This window comes from Gracilinanus agilis, chromosome 6 (genome assembly GCF_016433145.1).
Source record: "Gracilinanus agilis isolate LMUSP501 chromosome 6, AgileGrace, whole genome shotgun sequence".
Taxonomy (NCBI): Eukaryota; Metazoa; Chordata; class Mammalia; order Didelphimorphia; family Didelphidae; genus Gracilinanus; species Gracilinanus agilis.
Window position 1 is genome coordinate 98,988,403 of NC_058135.1, and position 21,057 is coordinate 99,009,459.

General features: G+C 34.5%; 1 protein-coding gene across 1 annotated transcript in view; it reads left to right on the forward strand.

Annotated features, from left to right (window-relative positions):
• The window catches only part of LOC123252313 (probable ATP-dependent RNA helicase DDX60), an 85,979-nt gene that overhangs the window by 55,482 nt on the left and 9,440 nt on the right, over positions 1 to 21,057 (forward strand). The window contains exons 25-32 of the mRNA XM_044681680.1: positions 2,943 to 3,069; positions 6,544 to 6,696; positions 10,756 to 10,860; positions 12,395 to 12,595; positions 13,781 to 13,885; positions 14,058 to 14,202; positions 16,391 to 16,512; positions 20,149 to 20,296. Coding sequence (XP_044537615.1) covers positions 2,943 to 3,069; positions 6,544 to 6,696; positions 10,756 to 10,860; positions 12,395 to 12,595; positions 13,781 to 13,885; positions 14,058 to 14,202; positions 16,391 to 16,512; positions 20,149 to 20,296 — 1,106 coding nt within the window. The remainder of the gene's footprint in view (positions 1 to 2,942; positions 3,070 to 6,543; positions 6,697 to 10,755; positions 10,861 to 12,394; positions 12,596 to 13,780; positions 13,886 to 14,057; positions 14,203 to 16,390; positions 16,513 to 20,148; positions 20,297 to 21,057) is intronic.

Below are 21,057 nucleotides of genomic sequence, written 5' to 3' on the forward strand. Positions count from 1 at the left end.
CTTTTCCTCTTCTCAGTCAATATTTCTTCACTTAGTGATCTTTTTTTTTTTAAACCCTTACCTTCCATCTTGTAGTCAATACTGTATATTGGCTCCAAGGCAGACTTAGTGATCTTATTAGCTCCCAAGGATTTATTTCTCATCTCAATGATAATGATTATCAAATTTACCCATACTGTTTTAATCTGTATGTTGACCTCCAGTCTCACATCTCCAACTATCTTCAAGACATCTTGAACTGAATGTCCAATAACCATTTTAAACTCAACATGTTCAAAATTTAAAGCATTATCTTTCCACCTAAACCCTACCCTCTTCCTAACTTCCTTATTACTGTTGAGGGCCCTTCCATTCTCATTGTCCTCCAGTCTCACAACCTAGATGTTATCCTGGATTTCTCTCTGTCTCATACCACCAATATCCACTGAAACATCTCTTAAATATTCCTCTTTCTCTTTTCTTATACAGTGATACCTTGACTCATGAATTTAATTTTTTCCATGGACAATCTTGTAACTCACTTTGTTTGTGGAAATTCAATAAATCCATTCTGACCCCCCAAAAACACATGAATTTTTTGTTTTATATGCTTTTATATATGAAAATGTACTTTATAAGTAACAAATATATTTATGGATAATAAGAAAGAATGTAAAGAAATAAACTTGCTTATGAAAAGTTATTTACCTTCAAGGTCAGGCAAAGATGCTGGCAGAGAAGGTTTTCATTTCATGTGCTATCACTTAACATAACTTACTCTTTATACACCTAACACTACATTTAAATGCAAAATTGTCCTTATACATTACTTCTGATATGTAACTTTATTGTTAAACTTAATTGCTATTTTTTTACTTTGCTTAATTATCATCATTTTTTTCATTGAAATTTGGCTGTTTTGCCACACTTTCCTCTATTTCACTTAGAGGCCGTCTTGACAAAAACCTTTGCATAGAAGTTTGTTGCTTTCCCCTTTAATATCTCCTCCATTCTTTTGCTGAGTGACTTTTCTAAAATGCAAGTCTGACCATATCACTCTCCAAACCTCTACTCAATAAACTTCAGTGGCTCCCTATGACCTTTGGCATCAAATTTGTAAAAATCTTCTGTTTAATATTAAAAATCATTTATATTCTGCTTATTTCACTATCTGACCTTTCCAGTCTTCTTATACTTTGCTCCACAACATGTACTCTTCAGTCCAATGACACTGCTCATTGCTATTTCATAAACAAGACACTCCAACTCTTGGCTCTGGACATTTTCCTTTGCTGTCCCCCATGACTGGAAGGCTCTCCTTCTTCATCTGTATATCTTAATTTTCTTACTTCTTTCAGGCCCTAACCAAAATTCTACCTTCTATATCAAGTCTTTTCCAATCCCTTTTAATTCTACTATATTCCTTCTGTTAATTATTTCCAATTTATCACACATACACCTGTATATATACAGATATACATAACTTACCCACATACATATGCATAGTTTTTTGTTTATTATTTCCCATTTTAGATTGCTAGCTTTTTGTGCACAAAGGCTGTCTTTTGCCCCCTTTTTGTAAATCCATTCCTTACAGTAGTACCTGGCCCTTAGGGGAACTTAATAAATGGTTATTGACTGACTCCACTGGACAAGTATATATCAATGAATCAATATCTAATATATCTATATATAACACGTTATTTTGTCATTCTTTGGACATGTAGTTATATCAAAATATGCTTTCTATTGTTCATTTAGATTTAACATTCACATGGTAGAAAATTCAGCTTTTTCCGTACTTAAAAATATGAGATCCAGGCAAAATGAACACCAAAATTTAAATGATAAGAAAGAGATGAAAAAGTTGATAAGGGTACTATGGAGAACAAGAAGAACTTTAAGAGCAAATCTATCTGCGTAAGTATAATTTTCATGTAAATTGTGAATGGGAAGAAATTAAAAATGTCTGGGTTTTTAATGACTTGATTTATTGAGTCTTTTTCCAAATTCACAGAAGTCCATGGTATAAAGGAACATTAGAGATCATTTATTCTAATTTCTTATTTGGAGGATAATAAACCTGAGGCCTAATGTGTTCAAGTGACTTGTTCCTGACATGCCAATAAAAAGAAGAGCTAGAGTCCAATGCAATTCTCCTGTTTCCCTGTTGAATGTTATCCTTTTTATTCCTGCAATTACTATTGCCAGGAAAGAGACATTTTTAATGATTTCTTACACGAGATAGGTTCAAAGTTGCTAGGGCAAGTAATAAAAATATTTATGGCTTTGTATGACATGTAAAAGGGAGAATTTTAAAAGATTTTTAAAAAGTTTTTGGGCTTTTTAGAACTATTCAAAGTTTAAAGCATTTCTCTTATTGTTAAGATGCATTTCAAACCATGGAGCATGAATTCCAAATCAAAATTAATTAAATCACAAAATTACAGAATTTAAAGGAATATTTGAAGTTGGTCAGGCTAATCACTATTCAAAACATAATTTCTGTCTTTGTATGTCCACAAGAAATGATCTTAAAAGTCTTCATTGAAGGCTTTCAATAACAGAGATCTCAGGAGTATCATAAGAAAACATTCATGATCAAATGTAATATTATAAAGTTTTATTTTTCTTTTCTTCCTCTTAAAATAATTTTCAAATTATTTATTTTCTTTCTTTTCTGCCTCTCTCATTCTTGTCCTAGTGAATAAGAAAAGAAAATGCATAGAGAAGAAAAAATAAATTTCTACCAATACTGAAACTGAATCAGTCTAATTATTAAGGATATTTTTCCTTATGTACTTAACCCTTTGTATATTTCTTATAGAATGGAACCTACTTGAGGGACGGGACTGTTGTGTTTTGGGGCAACATCAGTACAGTGCATAATTATTAAGTGGTTGATAAATGCTTGTTGAATTATATAGTACTGAAATCTGTTTCCTTATATCTTTTTTCTTTAGTTATAATAAAAAAAGTTCAATGATTAACTGTATGGCTGAAATGGAGGAAATAAAAAGAAAAATTAGGAAGCTTACTGAAATTCCTGCTGAATATTCTTATGCAAATCCTAATTCAGTGGATCATCAGGTAAATATTTTATTATAACTTTCTTCTTTATGAACATATAAACATGTGCTCTATTTGCCAATTAGAGTGCCAAATACTCTTGAGGACTGTTTACTTTATATTAATTAAAAAAAAAATTGAGTTCCTAATTCTCTCCTTCCCCACCTCCTTCCCTCACTTCCTTCTATCTCTCCATCTCCCAGAGACAGTTTACAGTCTGATGTAGAATTTACATATGCAATCAAGTAAAAAAAAATTCCTCATTAGTCAGTTTGTGGAAGAAGTCTCAAACAAACAAAATGGAAGAAGAAAGTGAAATAGAGGATGTTTTAGTCAGCATTCAGACTTTGTCAGCTCTTTCTCCAGAGGCAGATGGCACTTTTCACTATTAGACTCTGGGATAATCTTAGTTCATTGTATTGCTGGGAATATCCAGGTCATTCATAGTTGTTCAACAATTTTGTCGTTAGTGTGTAAATGTTCTTTTGGTTCTGCTTACTTTACTTTATCAGTTCATAGAAGCGTTTCTAGGTTTTTTTTTAAAAATCATCTTAGCAGGACTCAGTTTTTTGTTTGTATACTCAGAGCTTGGCACAGTGCTTATAATTTGGTAAACATCTAAATTTTGCATTCGTTCATTTGCTTTTGCATTCATTCAACTAGAAGTCTTTATTCAGTAAATTCTTTAAGCACTTATTGACCAACTACTCCACATCAAGCACTGTACTAGAAAGGCCCCATGAGATACAAAGATGAGTTAAGACAGTTCCTTCTCTGAAAGATGTTATCTCTCTGGAGAGAGATGTGCTATGTATAATTTGAGACAGTAATAACAAGGAATATGGTATATATGAAGGAGTTTACAAGCAAAGTACTTTGGAAACACAGAGGAGGGAGAGGTTGCTTCTGACTTAGAGAGATTATGATGAGATTGATGACCAAAGTAGTATTTAAAATATGCCAGGAAAGTTTGGTTTTGTTAGGATAGGAGGAGATTTGGTAAAGGGCATTTGAAAGAAAGAATATTGAGAGCAAAAGTTCAAAGGAAAGGAAGTTCATAGAGGGTTCATGGGGTGGTAAATAGTCCATTTTGACTGGAGCATAAAGAAAATTAAGGACATTCATTGGAGATTCAATTCAGAAAGGAAGATCCTGGTGAGAATTTGGAGGGTCTTGAGCAACACATTAATAAATTTGAGTATTGTACTGTAGTAAGTGAGGAGTCATCGAAGGTTTTGAAATAGTATATTCCCATGATCAGAGCCCTGCTTTGGCAAGATCAATATGGCATAATTGCTTTATCCAGATTGGAGGAAGAAAAACAAAACTGGACTTAGGGAGACTCATTAGAAAATGATTTCAGTACCCCAAGGAGACATAATGAGAACTTAAGTTAGGGTAGCAGCAGTAGAAATATAAAAGGTGGGGTTAAAGTTGAAAGATGTTTTATGAAGTGAGTCAAGAAGTCATAGGGGCTGATTAGTGGTGAAGAGTAAGAAAGATGGAGGGATTTAAAATCACTCCTAGGCTTCTGGCCTGATGGACTGAGAGATTGATGATATCAATGATGGAATAAGAAAGTCAGAAGGAGAAATTTTTTGCTGAAGAAGATAAATTGTTTGCTCTGGGGCACAGGGAACCCAAATTGCTGGTAAGCCTTCTAGTAGCTAAGCCATTTAATGCAACAATCAATGAAAAATATGGATCTAGGAGACAAGATGGGGATAAACATATAGATTAAGTAGTTTAAACCACACTGGCGTGATAGTTAAAGTCAAACAGGTAGATAAAATTTTCAACACAGAGTGTCTAGAAAGTAAATAAAGGTTGCTGAGAATAGAGCTTTATGAAATGTCAATGGTTAGGAAGCAAGAAAAGGTAGAAGGTGATTAAAAAAAATAAGAGGTGGTGTTGTTAGGGTTCAAATGGGTGGCCTCCAAAGGAACACACAAGACAATGCAATCAAAGCAGGAGAAAGCTTTATTGCCAGTGCGCGCTGGGGGAACTCAGCAAGAGTGGTGCATTCAAAGGAGGGAATATATATGTTTCTAGGATATAGGTGTCTGTCTTAGGGTTAGCTAATAGCAAGACAGAGGGAGTAGGGATGCTTCCAGGTACCACAGGATATGATTCTTAATCTTCAAGGCTGTTCTGTCTAGGAATCTTCAAGGCTGTTCCGTCTAGGGGAGGAGTGGTGTCCCTGGGACTGTCAGCCAGGAGTTGTGTCCCTGGGACTGTGAGTCAGAGATATGCTTGAGCCGAGCATGACGTTATCCAAACCCACCTGCTGCCAAGCTGTTTGTTATGAGTTTAAGCTTTTTGGCTATAATATTTCTATAAGCTCTTTTTGCTATAACAGTGTAATTAGAGAGCAAGAAAACAACCAAGAGAATTCAGTATTGTGGAGACCAAGGCAGTGTTATAATTTAAAAAAGTGGTGTTGGTCATCAGGTCAGGTGCTACAGAAATATGAAAGATGATTTGTTTTATGACTGGAAACATCAAAGACAATTTCAGAAGAGAGATAAGTTTGTAGATGAGACTGCTGGTGATTGAGGAATGAAGGAGAGATCAGAAAGTAGCAAGTTTAGATTATTTTTTTTAAAACTGACATAAAAACAATGAGATGGGACATTACCTCATAGAGAAGCAGGGTTGGGAAAAGATTATTTTTAAGAGAGGAAAGGGAAATTTGCTTTAGGTTGAGGAAAAGGAACTTGTAGAAAGAGAGATTAAAGGCAAAAGAGGATATATCTGATCTGAAACTGAAAAGAGGGATTGGAATGAAAGATATGGGTAGAAGAGCTCGCCTTGGTAATGAAGAAAAATATTTATTCCTCTGAGCCAAGAGAGAAAGAAAAGATCATTACAAGATAAACAATGACCACTTGGTTACTATGATTGGCTGGTTAGTTTAGAACTAGCAAATAGAAACAATGTTCTATGACAATAGAGTACTTTTCCCTGTGACTTCTTCTTCCTCTTTCTCCCCTTAACAAGTCATTCTAATTTACATAGGAAAATATTTTTTATGGATAGGACAGGAATAACTAGGTGACACATCAAATGCTGGACTTGGAGTCAGGAAGACTTGAGTTCAAATCCTATCTTAGACTCTCATTAGCTGTGTGACCTTGGGCAAGCTATTTAATGTTCTAAGCTTCAGTTTCTGGTAGTTAATACCTGTGTCACATGGTTCAGAGGGTCAAGTTGAATGGCAAATGTAGAGTATTTTGCAAACCTTAAAACACTGTATGATTATTTTGCTAGTGCCAAATTAAAAAAAAAAGTGTTTTCTACTGGAGTATGATCTATATGCATATGTTTTCTCCCTGTCCTATTTTGGTATGCTATAATGTAAAATTTTTAAATTTTTTGTATATAAAGTTTCAGAATAAAGTAACATGGTAAATTGATTAACAATGGGTTTTTAATGAATGTTTGTGGGGTGGTTTAAATTATATAATTCAGTTTAATTTTTTCCCATCTCTTCAGACTCTATGGAAGATATTACATAGACTTAGAAATGGAAGAAATGCATTTGCTCTGAAAGCACTGGCTGCTCGGGGAATTGGATATCATCATAGTTCAATGCAATATAAAGAAAGACAAGTTGTAGAGATGCTTTTCAGAATGGGATATATTAAGGTTGGTGAATTCTCTGGCCATTTCCTTCCCTTCCCCTCCCCTCAGCTCCTGCCGGTCCTTTCCCCTTACCTTTTTTATCCTCCCCTACTTTACCTGACCTCTCCTACCTCCCTTCCCCTTCTCTTCCCTTCTACCATTTCTCTCCAAAAGTACGTCCTGGGGGTCCACCCAATTTGATAAAAGATGTCCTTACTGTTTTTGACATTTCTAGGATACTGATGGAGTAATTTAATTGTCTAGCTGCCATCCTTTATTTTTATCAAAAGACCAGTTCATCTTTTCTTTATTTTTTATAACTTTTTGATGATATAATTTACTCTGATACTTCTCCTGAATCCTAGTTATTCTCCAATATAAACATACTCCTCTTAATGCTAACTTTCACATTCTTTCTGCCTTCTAGGCATAGATAGAAATCCCTGGTCACTCTCTTAGTTAGGGATGCTTTTTTATCTCATGTTCTCTGAAGTTCTGGACCAGAAGAGAATTAAGCAAAATCATTACACTATCTTGAAACTTCCCATTTGTCCATAAAAAGTGAATTAAATTCAATTTAACCAGCATTTAATAAGCAAAATAATATATCATGTGTTAGGAATAAAAAGACCAAATTGAAAAACAATTTTTTTCAGTAGTGGATAAGGCACTGAATTTAGAGTTAGGAAGACCTAGGCTGAAGTTCTACCTCAACTACTTAATAATTGTATGATCCATAACTCTCTGTGTCTCAGTTTTCTCATGTATAAATGAAGGGCTTGGGCTAAATGGTCTTTAGTGGCTTTCCTAGTTCTAAATCTATACTAAGAACATGGATGTAATAATTAATTAAAATGTTATACCAACCATTGTCCTGGATGCTGGTTCTGTAAAAACTAAAATAAAATAGAGTCTGCTCTAATGACATTCTACAAGAGAGAGAAAACACATACACAAATAAATCGATATAAAATGTATTGTGTAAATACAAGGAAATATATCAGGTAAGAATATCAGAACTAGGGGCATCAGGAAAAGCCATTATAGGAATGAGGTAGAGTTTAGGTTAAATTTAGAAGGTAGCTAAGGATTTGAAAAATTACTCAAGAGGAGAAAATGGCAGTCCAGTTATGAAAGACAATCTATACAAAGCCACAAAAGTTGGACATAAGTATCAGTTACAGTGAAATACAAATCAAGCAGTCTGGCTAGAATAAAGCATGTATGAAGAGAAGTACACATGAAATCTGTGCTATCTGTATTCTTCATACAGAATAAAGACTGTATGAATGTGAAATCAATCTGATAGGGTAGTTTAAAGTCAATCAATCAATTAATCAACCGATAATCCACAAATATTTATTAAGTACCTATCATATGTCAGGCACTGTGCTAAGTACTGGGGATACCCTGCTCTCAAAAGGCAAAAGACAGCTCAGCTCCTTTCTTCAAGGAGTTTACAAATTAATGGAGTAGACAATGTGCAAATAAATATCTACAAAACATGCTATATACAATATAAACTGAAAATAATTAACAAAAGAAAGAAACGAATTAAGATTGGTGGTAGTGAAGACTTTCAAGAAAAAATGGCATTTTACTTGAGACTTAAAGGAAATTGGGAAGATCAGAAATTGGAGGAGAAGAAGAGCATTTCAGATATGGGAAACACTGGAGAATTTTCCAGAGAAAATGGCTGGAGCCATGAGATGGAAAGTCTTGTTTGGGGAACAGTCATGAAGCCAGTGACACTGGATTGAAGAGGTCAAGAAAGATAGTAAGATATAAGAAGACTGGAAAGGTAGGATGAAGGAAGCTAGGTTATTGAAGGACTTTGAATATAAACCAGTACATTTTATTTTCCTCCAGCAGGCAATAGGGGAAGCAGTGGAGTCTTTGAGTGGGGAATCCTGCTTGGGCTTGAACTTTAGGAAAATCACATTAGTGGCTGAATGGTTTAGAGCGCAGAAAGACTTGAGGCAGAGAGACCCACCATCAGGCTTTTGCTATAGGATAGAATGAAAAATGAATCAAGAATGATTTTGAGTTTGTCAACATGGGTAGCCAGAAGGATAGTTGGTGCCACAAAGGAGAAGTTGCTGAATGAGGGGAAAAGGATAACATTCTACTAATCACTTAGACCCACCCTCATTTATACATTCATCAGTTGCCACTGACCAAAAATTCTTAACTTATTGATCAGACTCTCATGAGTCTAATCTAATCTAATTCTAATCTAATTATTCTCACTGCCCTTAACTGATTTAAATCTAGGACAGCAGAGGCAATATGTCATTAGGATTGTACTGGAAAATTTTCCAGCATAATTGAAATTGCCTGCGCTTTTGTTCTTCTGGAATAGCCTTAAAGAACTTTTTGTTTACTGAGAGGCCACTCTGAAGCACAAGAGGAGGAGATTGTGGAAGTCTTAAGTTTAATATGCCACAGTATAGTATAGTATAGTATAGTATAGTATAGTATAGTATAGTATAGTATAGTATAGTATAGTATGGTATCCATAGATACGGATGTAATTTTCTAAAACAGTAAAGGACCTGTTATTTAATTCAGAATATTGCCTCACTTATATTTAAGTTTCAGTCAATTTGTGATTATGCACATGAGTAAATTATTCAAATTATTTTTCTTTGGAATTTTTTTCATTCTGAAGATTCTTTCCCCTGTGAAGTCATTCATTCATTCGTTCAAAACATAATTGTTTAATGTTTAATAAAAAAGCAAAAACAAAAACCTTGCCATTGTTATCATTTACTCTATTGCAAGATTACTACAAATTGTTAATTTTATTTAGATGAATATAAAAATTGAAATGGTGAATAGGTTATACGCATAGATGTGTGTATAAATATATATTTGCATATATGTGTGTGCATGTGTATATGTATATATGTATATATATAGAGAAATATAGATGAAAATTACCCATAATTTATTTCACAGAAAAATGTAAATTAATGTAAAAGCTTCTTGACCCATCTCATTAGCATGATTATTAGTTTGTCCATAATTACTTTGGCTTTCCATTCTGATGCAGAATGCATATATCTATGCTTCTGTGTGTCTGTATGTGTAAAGACACATTCACACATTATACCATAAGGATTCAGTGTTCCACTGGGGTGGCTACTCATTCCTTTCAGAGATGCACATGCCAACTGCCTTTCGTTTTAATATATTTTCTTCATGAATCTCTGCATCCAAAAGATTTCATCAACTCATGTTTGACTCTTTGGTAATGTGTTCTTTTGAACTGGAAATGCTGGATCTCATACAAGTGACACATAATTGAACAAGTGTCTCACCCTGGATGCTTTTCTAGTTTGTCAGGAACTGGCGACATTCCATTTCATAGGCATAAGCTTCAAGAACCAATGGCTACCTTCCTTGCTCTATTGAGTATCAGAGTAGATCTCTATAGAGGATATATGTTCATTTTTATTCAGTCAGTCAGCAAATACTGTTTTAAACATTCACTATGTGCCACACTCTATGTTAAGAGCTAGAGGTTCAAAGAAAGAAAGAAAGAAAAAAAGATTGCTGTCTTTTTCATGATTCAATTCAATTCAAAAAAATTCAAGTCCCGAGAATCTCTTACAATTTAATGGAGGAATAACATGCAAATTATATACAAATGAACTATATGTAGGATAAATGGGAGATCATCAACAGAGGGAAGGTACTGGCAGTAATGGGATGAGTAAGTACTTCTTGTAGTAGGTGAAGGCTTTATTTTTTATTTTATTATTTTTTATTACTTTACCTTCTATCTTGGAGTCAATACAAGGCAGAAGAGTGGTAAGGACTAGGCAATAGGGATCAAGTGACTTGCCCAGGGTCACACAGCTAGGAAGTGTCTGAGGCCAGATTTGAACCTAGGACCTCCAGTCTCTAGGACTGGCTCTCAATCCACTGAGCTACCTAGCTGCCCCTGAAGGTGAAGGCTTCAGTTGGGACCTGAATAAAGGTAAAGATGAGGAAGGAAATAATTCCAGGCATTAGGTAAAGCTAATGAAAATGATGATATATTTATTTCCTCATGGATTTTATTTCATCTTTCTATAGGTGGTAACAGCTACTGGATCACTTGCCCTGGGAATAAACATGCCTTGTAAATCCGTTATCTTCACAGAAGATTCTGTCTTTCTAGATGCCTTGAATTTTAGACAGGTACTATGTGTGCTATGCATCCTCCATACCTGTAATTTTGGAACTGTCAAGCAGATTGTTGTATGACCACTGTATGGGACATTTTTAAGATAATCATAATTAAGACTATGAATATCTCAATCTATTTTCTCTATATGATTATAACAAAAACAAGGCTTTTATAAGTGACCATATAAAAGGTAAGGAGACCCTTAAAATATCTGTGGTTTGAAGCGAGAGAAAATATCTTAAAATTGCATCTTGTTTTGGTCCCCTCTTCTACTTAGTATAGTCAATTTGTAACTATCCAGAATAATGTAATAGTAGGAAATCCTGTTTCAAGGGGTAACCCAGAAGTCATTTTTAGACTGCCTCATAGATAAAAGGAACATGAAGTTACTTGCAAAGCATCTTATAAGTTAACTAAAAGTCACACCCTCTAAGTATATGCTAAAACCACAAAGTCAGGAAGGCTTTACTGTAAGGTCTGCTCACTGGCTATGGTCTATAAGTCTTCTATAACGCTCCAGACATCTACAGTAAGACCAGCGGTACCCAAGGTGTTAGTTACCATGAGATGAAGTGACTGTTAATGAACCAAGCCCAAGGGTGCATAGAGGAGTTAGTCTGCTTTCCCTCAAAATCTACCAGAAACGAGACACCAAACTCCTGTCCTCCAAACACTCCTACTTTTCTGTGTGTTCATGCTACCACACAATTACTCCCAATACTAATTTAAAGTGATGTAAGTGGATCTCTGTAGTCTTTTCCTCTCTATTATCTTCCTCACACTGCCTTCCTCCCTCCACCACCCATCCCGAAACTGGTTATATTTGTACCCTTCTCCAACTATAATGATCTTCTAGAAATCTCATTCCCTTAGTTTACAATGAATCAATTAATTAGCAATTTGGAAAGTTTTCAAACCAAAGAAGCTCTTACAATTTATAGGCAAGTTTGCTTATAAATATAAACAAAATAACCATTTATATTTAAAGTATTTGAGACATTAAAAATTGATATGCTCATCAAATCATAGAGGCAGTTAGGGATCAGAAGTCATCTTGGGCCACTATATCGTGGTCAATGTACTGTTATCTGAAGAAAAGAAAATGTCTTCAGCATGGCATTTTTTCAAACTGATGGTACCAGTATTTTGATACTGATGTTTTAATTTAATTTTAAAACTATACGTGCTAAGTATCCAATTTATCTAAAGCTAAGTATTTACTATATAGCCTCACATTTTGTGGAACCCTGACATAGGATTTCAAATATGAAAACTCTCTCCATCAATGCAGCTCTTGTAGCTGTTTTATAACTTGTAGAGTGAGCAGTCCAATGATTTTCCTAAGGTTGCAGCCAGTTATGTCTGAAGTGGGACTTGAACCTAGATCTTCCTGAATATGAATCAACTCTTTAATGGTCCATCACATCATGCTGCCCTTCACAGATAAAAGTAGTAGTAATTTTAGCAACTTATCATAGTGCCAAAATCACGATTAAGTATTTTTAACTGCTAGTGTTTATATAGTTCATGAACATCTCTTTTTAGATGTCCGGACGAGCCGGAAGACGTGGTGAGGACCTTATAGGAAATGTGTTCTTCTATGATATTCCATTGCCCAAAGTTCAAAGGCTTCTAAAATCCAATGTTCCAAAATTAAGAGGCCAATTCCCTCTGAGCATTTCTCTGGTCTTGAGACTCATGCTTTTAGTGATGAAAGGCGATGATAAGGAGGATGCTAAAGCAAAGGTATGCAATTCTTTGTAAATTTTGTTTTCAATCATAAATTTAGCCACTTACTAGAGCAGATATAGTTAGAGCTACAATTATAAAGCCAAATAGTAAAAGACATTTTTTTTCCAGTGTGATTGTACTGCAATCCATATGGTGATATAAGAGCATTTATAGCAGCATTGGCTAGATACATTCTTTGAAATGTGAATAAATTGAACCTGATCATTATCACATGATTCTTAACATCTTTGCCCAATCCAAAGGTTGCTGTTAAATTTATACTCTAAGGAATTTTAAGATATGGGAAAAACCACCTGTTTCTTCTATCTTATTATAGATTTCCTTTGGAATCTGCAGGTGATAGAAAAGATATTTTGTTAAACCAGATATGACATGAGGGTATATATGTATACATATATATGTATATATGTGTGATATATATATATATATATATATATATATATATACCTAAAATAAACTTTTATGGAATTAAAATTGGTGAATTGGAGGAGAAATATTAAACTCTAATGTGATCATGTTCAAGACAAAATTCTTTTTTATGCATTCTCTCTTTATCAAAATATTTTATTAATTTTATTATTAGTTATAATACTTATTAAAATATTTAAAATAATTAACAAATATATTCCCCAATAATATCCAACAGTTTTCTATTCACATTCCATTTTCCTTGCCAGAGCTTATGAATTTTCTAACGAAATAAATCCTATTTCTCTCCTTTCTATCCCCTTACCTCTTGGTGAAAAACAAAGAAAAACAAAACAAAAACCTTCAGAGTAAGTATGCAGAGGCAAGCAAGTCAAATTTCTGAATTGGCCATTTTGTATATATATATATTGAGCATGATCATTATCATATGATTGCTTACATCTTTGCCCAATCCAAAGATGTGCATATAAACTTAAACAATAAGGAATTTTAAGATGTGTGTGTGTGTGGGGAAACCAGTCCATTTATATGTTTCATTCTGTTCCCTTTATCCAAAAATTCTTTGACAGAAGATGGGAAACTTATTCATAATCAGAACTCTGCAATTGTTACTAAGTATTGATTATATTTGTAAGTAATTATGCCTTTAGTATGATGGGTAAGTTTTGTGATGACCATTAATGAAAGAATGCATGCTTCATAGTTTACATTTTAGAAACTTAGTATTTCTTATTTTTTAACTTCATCTAGGTGTTATCTGTACTGCAACATTCAATGATGACCTTTGATCAACCAGAAATGAAACACATGTTGAAAGTGTACTTCATTTTTTCTTTGCAGTTTCTGGCTAGAGAGGTAGGATATAAACCCACCTACTATTAATTAGAGAAGTTAAAATGTTAATTCAAAAAATTAAACAAAGATGATTTCATACTTATATTTCTATCAATATCTTATTTAATATATCAAACTTCATCAGGCAGTGCTGATTACAGTAAAAGTTGAATTTATAAAAATTAATTTCTAGGGCTATCTGGATCAAGAATGCAACCCAAGAGGATTTTCTGGACTTGTGATCCATTTACACTACCATGAACCATCAAACTTTGTTTTGATCAGCTTTCTAGAGAAAGGATTATTTCATAACTTGTGTCAGCCAATGAAGCAGAATGGTAAGCAAATATTCTTCATTACCATCTTCTCTTGTTCCTTACCTTTTGAAGTCAATACCATTTATTTCTCTCAAAGAAAGACTGTGTTTTCTTTCATAGTGAAGCATTTGCAATGCTTTATAATTCCAATCTGTTATGGTTGTAGATTTAGAATTGGAAGGAAACTACAGAGATCATCTAATCCAAGTTCCTGAATCCCCTACTTTACATATGAAGAAATTGAACTCAAAGAGGTTAAATAACTTGCTTGAGGTCATATAGGTAATAAGTGGGGAAAAGTATGATTTGAACCTAGGTCCTCTTGGTTTCCCAAATCCCAATGTTCTTGGATAGATCTTTTTTCTAATTGAAACCACACGTTTATATGATAGCCACTGACAATACAGTCAAAGCAAAACCCAAAGGAGCAGATCCATCATTCAAGAATAAGTTTATATTTCTGTCATACAGTGTCCTTTTCATTTTGGGACCCTTCCATTTCAGAACTTGTAAGTAAGTGACAGAAAGTAGCCTCAAACCTCATGTCTTCTATGTCCAACATCACAAAAGTTGTCTTCTTCCTTGAGTAAGATCTTACCTAATTATGTCATAGACAGCATTTATGAAAATATTTTTTTCCAAAATGTAAGTACTGTTCAGAAATGCAATTAATATATTAACTTCATTATTTCTGTGTAGGGAATCATAAAGTCCATTTTTGTAATATGATTAAATATTTCTAGTTGATAACTTCTAAATTAAGAATGTAGATTCTTAGGGGAGCTGGGTGGCTCAGTCGATTGAGAGCCAGATTAGAGACAGGAGGTCCTGGGTTCAAATCTGGCCTCAGACACTTCCCAGCTCTGTGTGACCCTGAGCAAGTCACTTAACCTCCATTGCTTTACCACTCTTCTGCCTTGGAGCCAATATACAGTATTGACTCCAAGATGGAAGGTAAGGGTTTTTTTTGGTTTGTTTTTGTTTTTTTAAAGAAGGTAGATTCTCTAAGGCCAGCTGGCTAAGATCTGCTCTTTAGTTTCATCAATACAAGAAAAAAACAAAATAAGGCACTATGAAAAGTCATATCAACTATTTCAGATCTATAGGGATAAATTTTGTTTACTGAGAAAGTATTAACATTTACTAAATAGCCACTAAGCAAAGTACATTCTTTAGCTCAGAAAACTTTCAGATGTGCCTTAACTTTAAGATTTTGAGTTCATGCATTGGAAGAGTTGGACATTTGCCAATTGTCAGTCTGCACGGGGAGAGGGAATCTTTTTATGGAACTCTTTCTGGGAATGAAATAACATATCTGAATGAAAACAAAATGAAATGATCAAGTGAAATGTTTACTAGTAATATTTTAGTTCTACATTTTGAATCTTTTAAATAATTTTCTGTTAGTTGATAGAAGATAAGTGCATATAGGGTTAACTGTCGAAGTAGGATGATTGGGGTTCAAATTCCAGGTCTGACAGATTCTGGCAGTATAACCTTGACAGATGATTTTATATCTGTATGCATAGGGCACCTATCTAGCAAATATATATAGAGAGTTAAAGATAGATTAAAACTCATATTGGTGGAAACATTTAGAGATTTCCCATGCCATTCCGGTGTTGAATAAATTCACGAGTCCATTCTAAATTCTTTTTTTATTTGACTCCATCAATTTTTAATCAATTATTTAAAGTTAAGTAATTATTAAATTATTTTTACAAAGGCATTTTTACTTCAAATGTATTTTAGAAAAAAATATTCCCCTTTTGAAAAACTGGGATGGGATATGTGTCCTTCTCTGAGTCTATCCACTTTCTTTTTCTTTTTCTTTTTCCTTTAACCCTTACTTTCTGTGAGAATCAATATTGTGTTCCAAGGCAGAAGAGTATTAAGGGCTAAGCAATGGGGCTTAAGTGACTTGTCCAGGGTCACACAGATAGGAATTGTCTGAGACCAGATTTGAACCTAGGTCCTTCCATCTCTAGGCCTGGCTCTCAATCCACTGAGCCACCCAACTGTCCCCCATCTGTCCACTTTCAAAATATAAAATGTGCCAGAGCACGTCCTGGTACCCTAGCTACTCAAGCTTTCCTCGATGTACTAAAAGCAACATTCATCCTAGAATCTGGGCTCCAAGATCATCCTGGCTTAAGCTTTAGAGATCAGGGCTTCATCAGTTTTAAAATAAACTTTATCTTTTAAACAGGTCCAAAAGTATTTTCTGAAAATGTAATGGAAACATTAGTACTAGTACTAGCAAATCTTTTTGGAAGAAGATATCTGCCTTCCTGTGTGAAAAAATACAAGAGAACTTTTTCTCAATCAAAGGTAATCAGAAAGCCAAATCTTCTTATTTTAGTCTATCATGGTTTTGGTGCTTATTGTGTAGTTCTGGGTAATATTTTAAAATATGTCCTCTTAGATACTTTAATAATAAACTCTGTGGGTACATTTCCATTCTATTGTGATGCAGTAATTTTATAATAATAAGTACATAACTCCAAATCATTTTTCCAAATGTGCAAAGATGCACTCGATGAAACACAGCTAATGTTTGCTTTTGCACAGAGAATTACAAAGTGAGTACAAACTTCTCTGAATTCTTTAGTGGAAAGAAGGGGTTATCTTGCATACCACCAGCTGTCCTTTTTACTTTCCCAGGTTTTTTTTTTCTCTTGAATTATTCTCTTGAATAATTGGGGCCAGGTCCTTTGACTCCAAAGGAAGCCCTCTTCCCACTAGATTCCTTGAGACGGGAATAACTTTGTCAATGGTAGTACATGCCCTGAGACTTTGTTCCCATCCCCACTCATACTGGCAGGCTGGACTCACAGACAACGATGGGGGTCAGGGGTTTTGAGATGAACACTTCTGGTTTGAAGAGTATGTTTCAGAAGCAGCTAGGTGGTGCAGTGGCTGGAGTTTTGAACCTGGAGTCAGGAAGATTTAAATTCCTTTTTTTGCCTCAGGCACCTACTATAATGATGAAAAATAATAAAGGCTGATATAATAATATAAATTAGTATTTTAATTAAAGCCATGCTGATAGATGAAGTTATTAGACCATGAGCTTGTAAGAATTCAAAACTGCCGCCCGGGCCATTTTGTTACCTCTCGTCTCTCACCTAGCCTAGTAGCCAAGAGGCCACTCCCACCTAACCCAGGAGATTTAAACTCTTCTCTGCGTGGAGACGTAGGCCTCCCCACGCCCAAAGAACCGGAACCAGAAACCCTTTGGACCACGGGAAATGTAGTTTGATAATTTCCCCGTGTCCATAGAAAATATATATACTTTTAGATGGCATTTCCCAAATTTCACTTTTACAATTCCCCGTGAGGTCCGGCAAAAAAAAAGGTTAGACCTTTTTCTTCGCTGGACCTGTAAAAATAGACAACTTCTAAAATTTTCAGGAATTTGGGGATAAAAGAAATAGATGAACAAATGGTTAAAATCAGCCCCATTGACAAAAAAACAATTTGGGGGCAGTCCCCTATTGGTATAACAGTGTACAATTAAAACAATATATACAACTCAATTTCCACTCCCCATAGTTCAATCAACTGCACCCCAAAGTTCAAAATTTGGTCTTCATGGTACAGTGAAGGCTTTTCAGACATCTTCATGGTGTCTTCACCAAACAGGTTCATCGTCTGGATTCTGGGGAGATGGTAGGATCCTTATAATTTAAACTTTACATTATAGATTACACAACATACATTTTCTTCTAAGATTTATACAATTCCTCATGAAATTACTCCTAAAAGAGTTAAATATACATATATTTTTACATTATCGAATTTAAAAAAAAAACTTAACAGATATTCCTCTGAGGTAAATCTTAAACACACCTTTTTTTTTTTAAAGGTACCTCAGGTCAGCTAAGGATGGCAAAATACAAAGAATAAAATTCAAGAAAAAAGAAGAAAAAATTAACTTGTGAATGAAATGTAAAATGTGCAAAAAATGTAGGGAAAATAAACTTAGACCTTTGAATGAAGGCCTAATTAAAGTGAATTCAGCAGTGTGCAATTACCCATTCAGGGCCAGGACTAAAGGAAATGTCTCTCTCTGATCTGATTTTATCATCAGCTTTTCAGGGAACTGAGCCAAATAACCAATCTTAGGTGCTTTCTAGGAATCTAAGTCAAGGGGACCCACGTCCTCTAAAGTTTTAGAAAAGACTGGGACTCCAGGACTCAAACCCCAATTTCCAAGCCCTAAAGTATTGGCATAGAAGTGCTGCAATTTATGCAGATTTTAGTCAGTCAAGTCTCTGACCATGTGCTTTCTTTAGCACTACTAACAGCTCTCATGTTCCCTTTTCGTAGAATCAGACAGAAAGGCATTTAATCACAGTCCTATAGGCTCAGGTATTTGCTGTAGAATCAGAAAAAGGATAAATAATGATTATATATGTACTTCCAGTACAAGATGAGAAAAGGGGAAAAATCAATTGCTCTAATTAAAAAAAATGTTTTAAAAATCAAAAATATATATATAGCTTAGAACTAGAAGGGTTATGTTACTCAAAAAAGAGGTTCTCTGTGAGAGAAAGTGGGTTTTACAAAATAGCAGATTCATAATGCACATTCAAATAGAGTACCATTATTTCCAATAGCACATTTTAAAACAATAAACAATGATGTTTAAAAATCATATACTTGTTACAACTTTTAAATCTTGGCTAAGAGTTTCTCAACAAATTCTGTTATTGCTTCCATAGCAAAATCTGATATTTAAAAAGAACCCTTCTGGTCTAAATTATCCTCAGATAAGAATATACAGGAGCTCCTTGGCTTCCTGTTTTAAAAAATCCTGGGTAGGAAATGCTTCTACCCATTTAAGGCAATAATATCTCTTATAATAAAATATATAAAAGCTTTATCCTTTAAGACAACAATTCTTAAGGATTTAAAGTAAAAGTTAAAAGATCTCTTGTAAAATTACAAGATAATATTCAAAGCATGGAAACTTTCAAGGTTTTTTACCAAGACAGAATAAATTTTAAAGAACATGTGCTCTATAAATCCAGTATACATAAGGCAATTTACAACTTTGAAAATGTGTAGGAAATATAATGTGAGTATTAGAGTAACAAGCTGGTCAAAACCTCTTACCAGTTCTAATAGATTTCTCTCATTATTTGGGAGTTACAATAAAATCATAACAGAATTAATCTAGCAGCCACAAACTACATTAACTTAAAATGATTCAGTGTAACAGGAAAATCAACGAAATAAGCAAGATTAATTTACAAAACTAATTAGCAAAATACAGTAAGATATAGTCTCTTAAAAAGCAGAAATAAAGCTCATTCAGTTCCGAGGCTTTAAAAGTTCACCCCTGGTTCAATTTAAGGTTCTTCTAATTGAGTTCTGCTGAGTTTAAGGGGTTTTTTAAAGTTCAAAGTTCTGAGCAGGTATGGGGGTGAATGGCCATGTGGCCGATTAAGGGTAAATGCTAGGTCCACGTGGTGTCGGGTCATGGGCTCAGGGTTAGAGAAAAAACTTAAAGTCAGTTTTATAGAAAATACCCACGTGTAGAGCTTGTGTGGGTTGGGGTTGCCTAAATTAGGTCTTTAAGGAAACACGTGAAGGTCTAGAATGCAGGCCATTACCAAGGGAGGGTAGTGGAAACATATTACCCAAGCCTAAGCAGCAGCCGAGGAAGTTTCCGAAGATCTCGGCAAGTCATGACTGGGTGGTAGTGAAAGCAGCAGCCTGGGATCATCTCTGTTGGGGCTCGGGGTTCTGGACTCCAGCAGGATTAGCAGCATCAGCGGCAGGATTAAAGCAGAGATGTGGTCTGGGACGTACTCAGGTTGCTTATCTGTAAAATGGGAATAATAGTAACACCTACCTTGCAGGATTGTGATGAGGATCAAATGAGAAGTGAAGTGTTTTGTGAACTCTAAAGGACTATATACATCCTAGCTGTTATTGTCTTCTTCTCAATGTTTCTAGGTTATTTTAAATGATCTCCCCAAAGAATTTGCTGCTGCAGCAGAAGAATACAATCACAAAATTGAGAATGATTTTGGCTCTTTCCTCCTTATTGTTTCTAAGCTGGCTGACATGAAGAAAGAATACCAGCTACCTCTGTCAGAAATTGGTAAGTCTTGGCAATTTGGTTGAGAATTCAAAGAAAAAGAAAAATAAATTTAATAAATTTTTGTTGAGATAAAAATTCATCTCTGGGTATATTTTAGCTACAGAAAACAAAGGGAAAAATATTTCCAAGTGAATACACTTGTAGAAGTAACTCTTAACTTAGATTCAGAAATACCTGAGTTTGAATCCTGCCTCATACACTTAGGAACAAGGAGTCTCTGGGGAGATCACTTAATCTCCCTCATCCTTATTTCCCTCATCTGTGTTGCTGTTATTCTGGTGTTTCTGTTCATTCTTTGCAGCCCCATTTGGGATTTTCCTGGCAAAGATACTTGAGTGGTTAACCATTTTCTTCTCAATCTCATTTTACTAATGAGGAAACTACAATTTTACAAATGAAGGAAAGAAAGCAAACAGAGTTCAGAATCTGAGGCCAAATTTGATCTCAGGAAGATGTCTTACTCTTATTCCAGAATAGATCCACTCTACCATCCAGCTGCTTCATCTGTGGGGGTAATAATATCTACCTTCTAGGATTTTTGTGAGGACCAGATGAGACAATAAATGTAAAAGTCCATAACTGTTAGCTGTTATTAGTAATAATACTTTTTCATTTCAACCTGATCTTTGCAATATTTTTCTAATGGAGATTGTCTTTTACTGAATGAAGTCTGCTTGGAATATCAGTAGCTCAATTCCTTTATATGGAGTCCTAGGTGGACTTGTATTATACCAAATTCTACATTATGTTTCATGGTGATT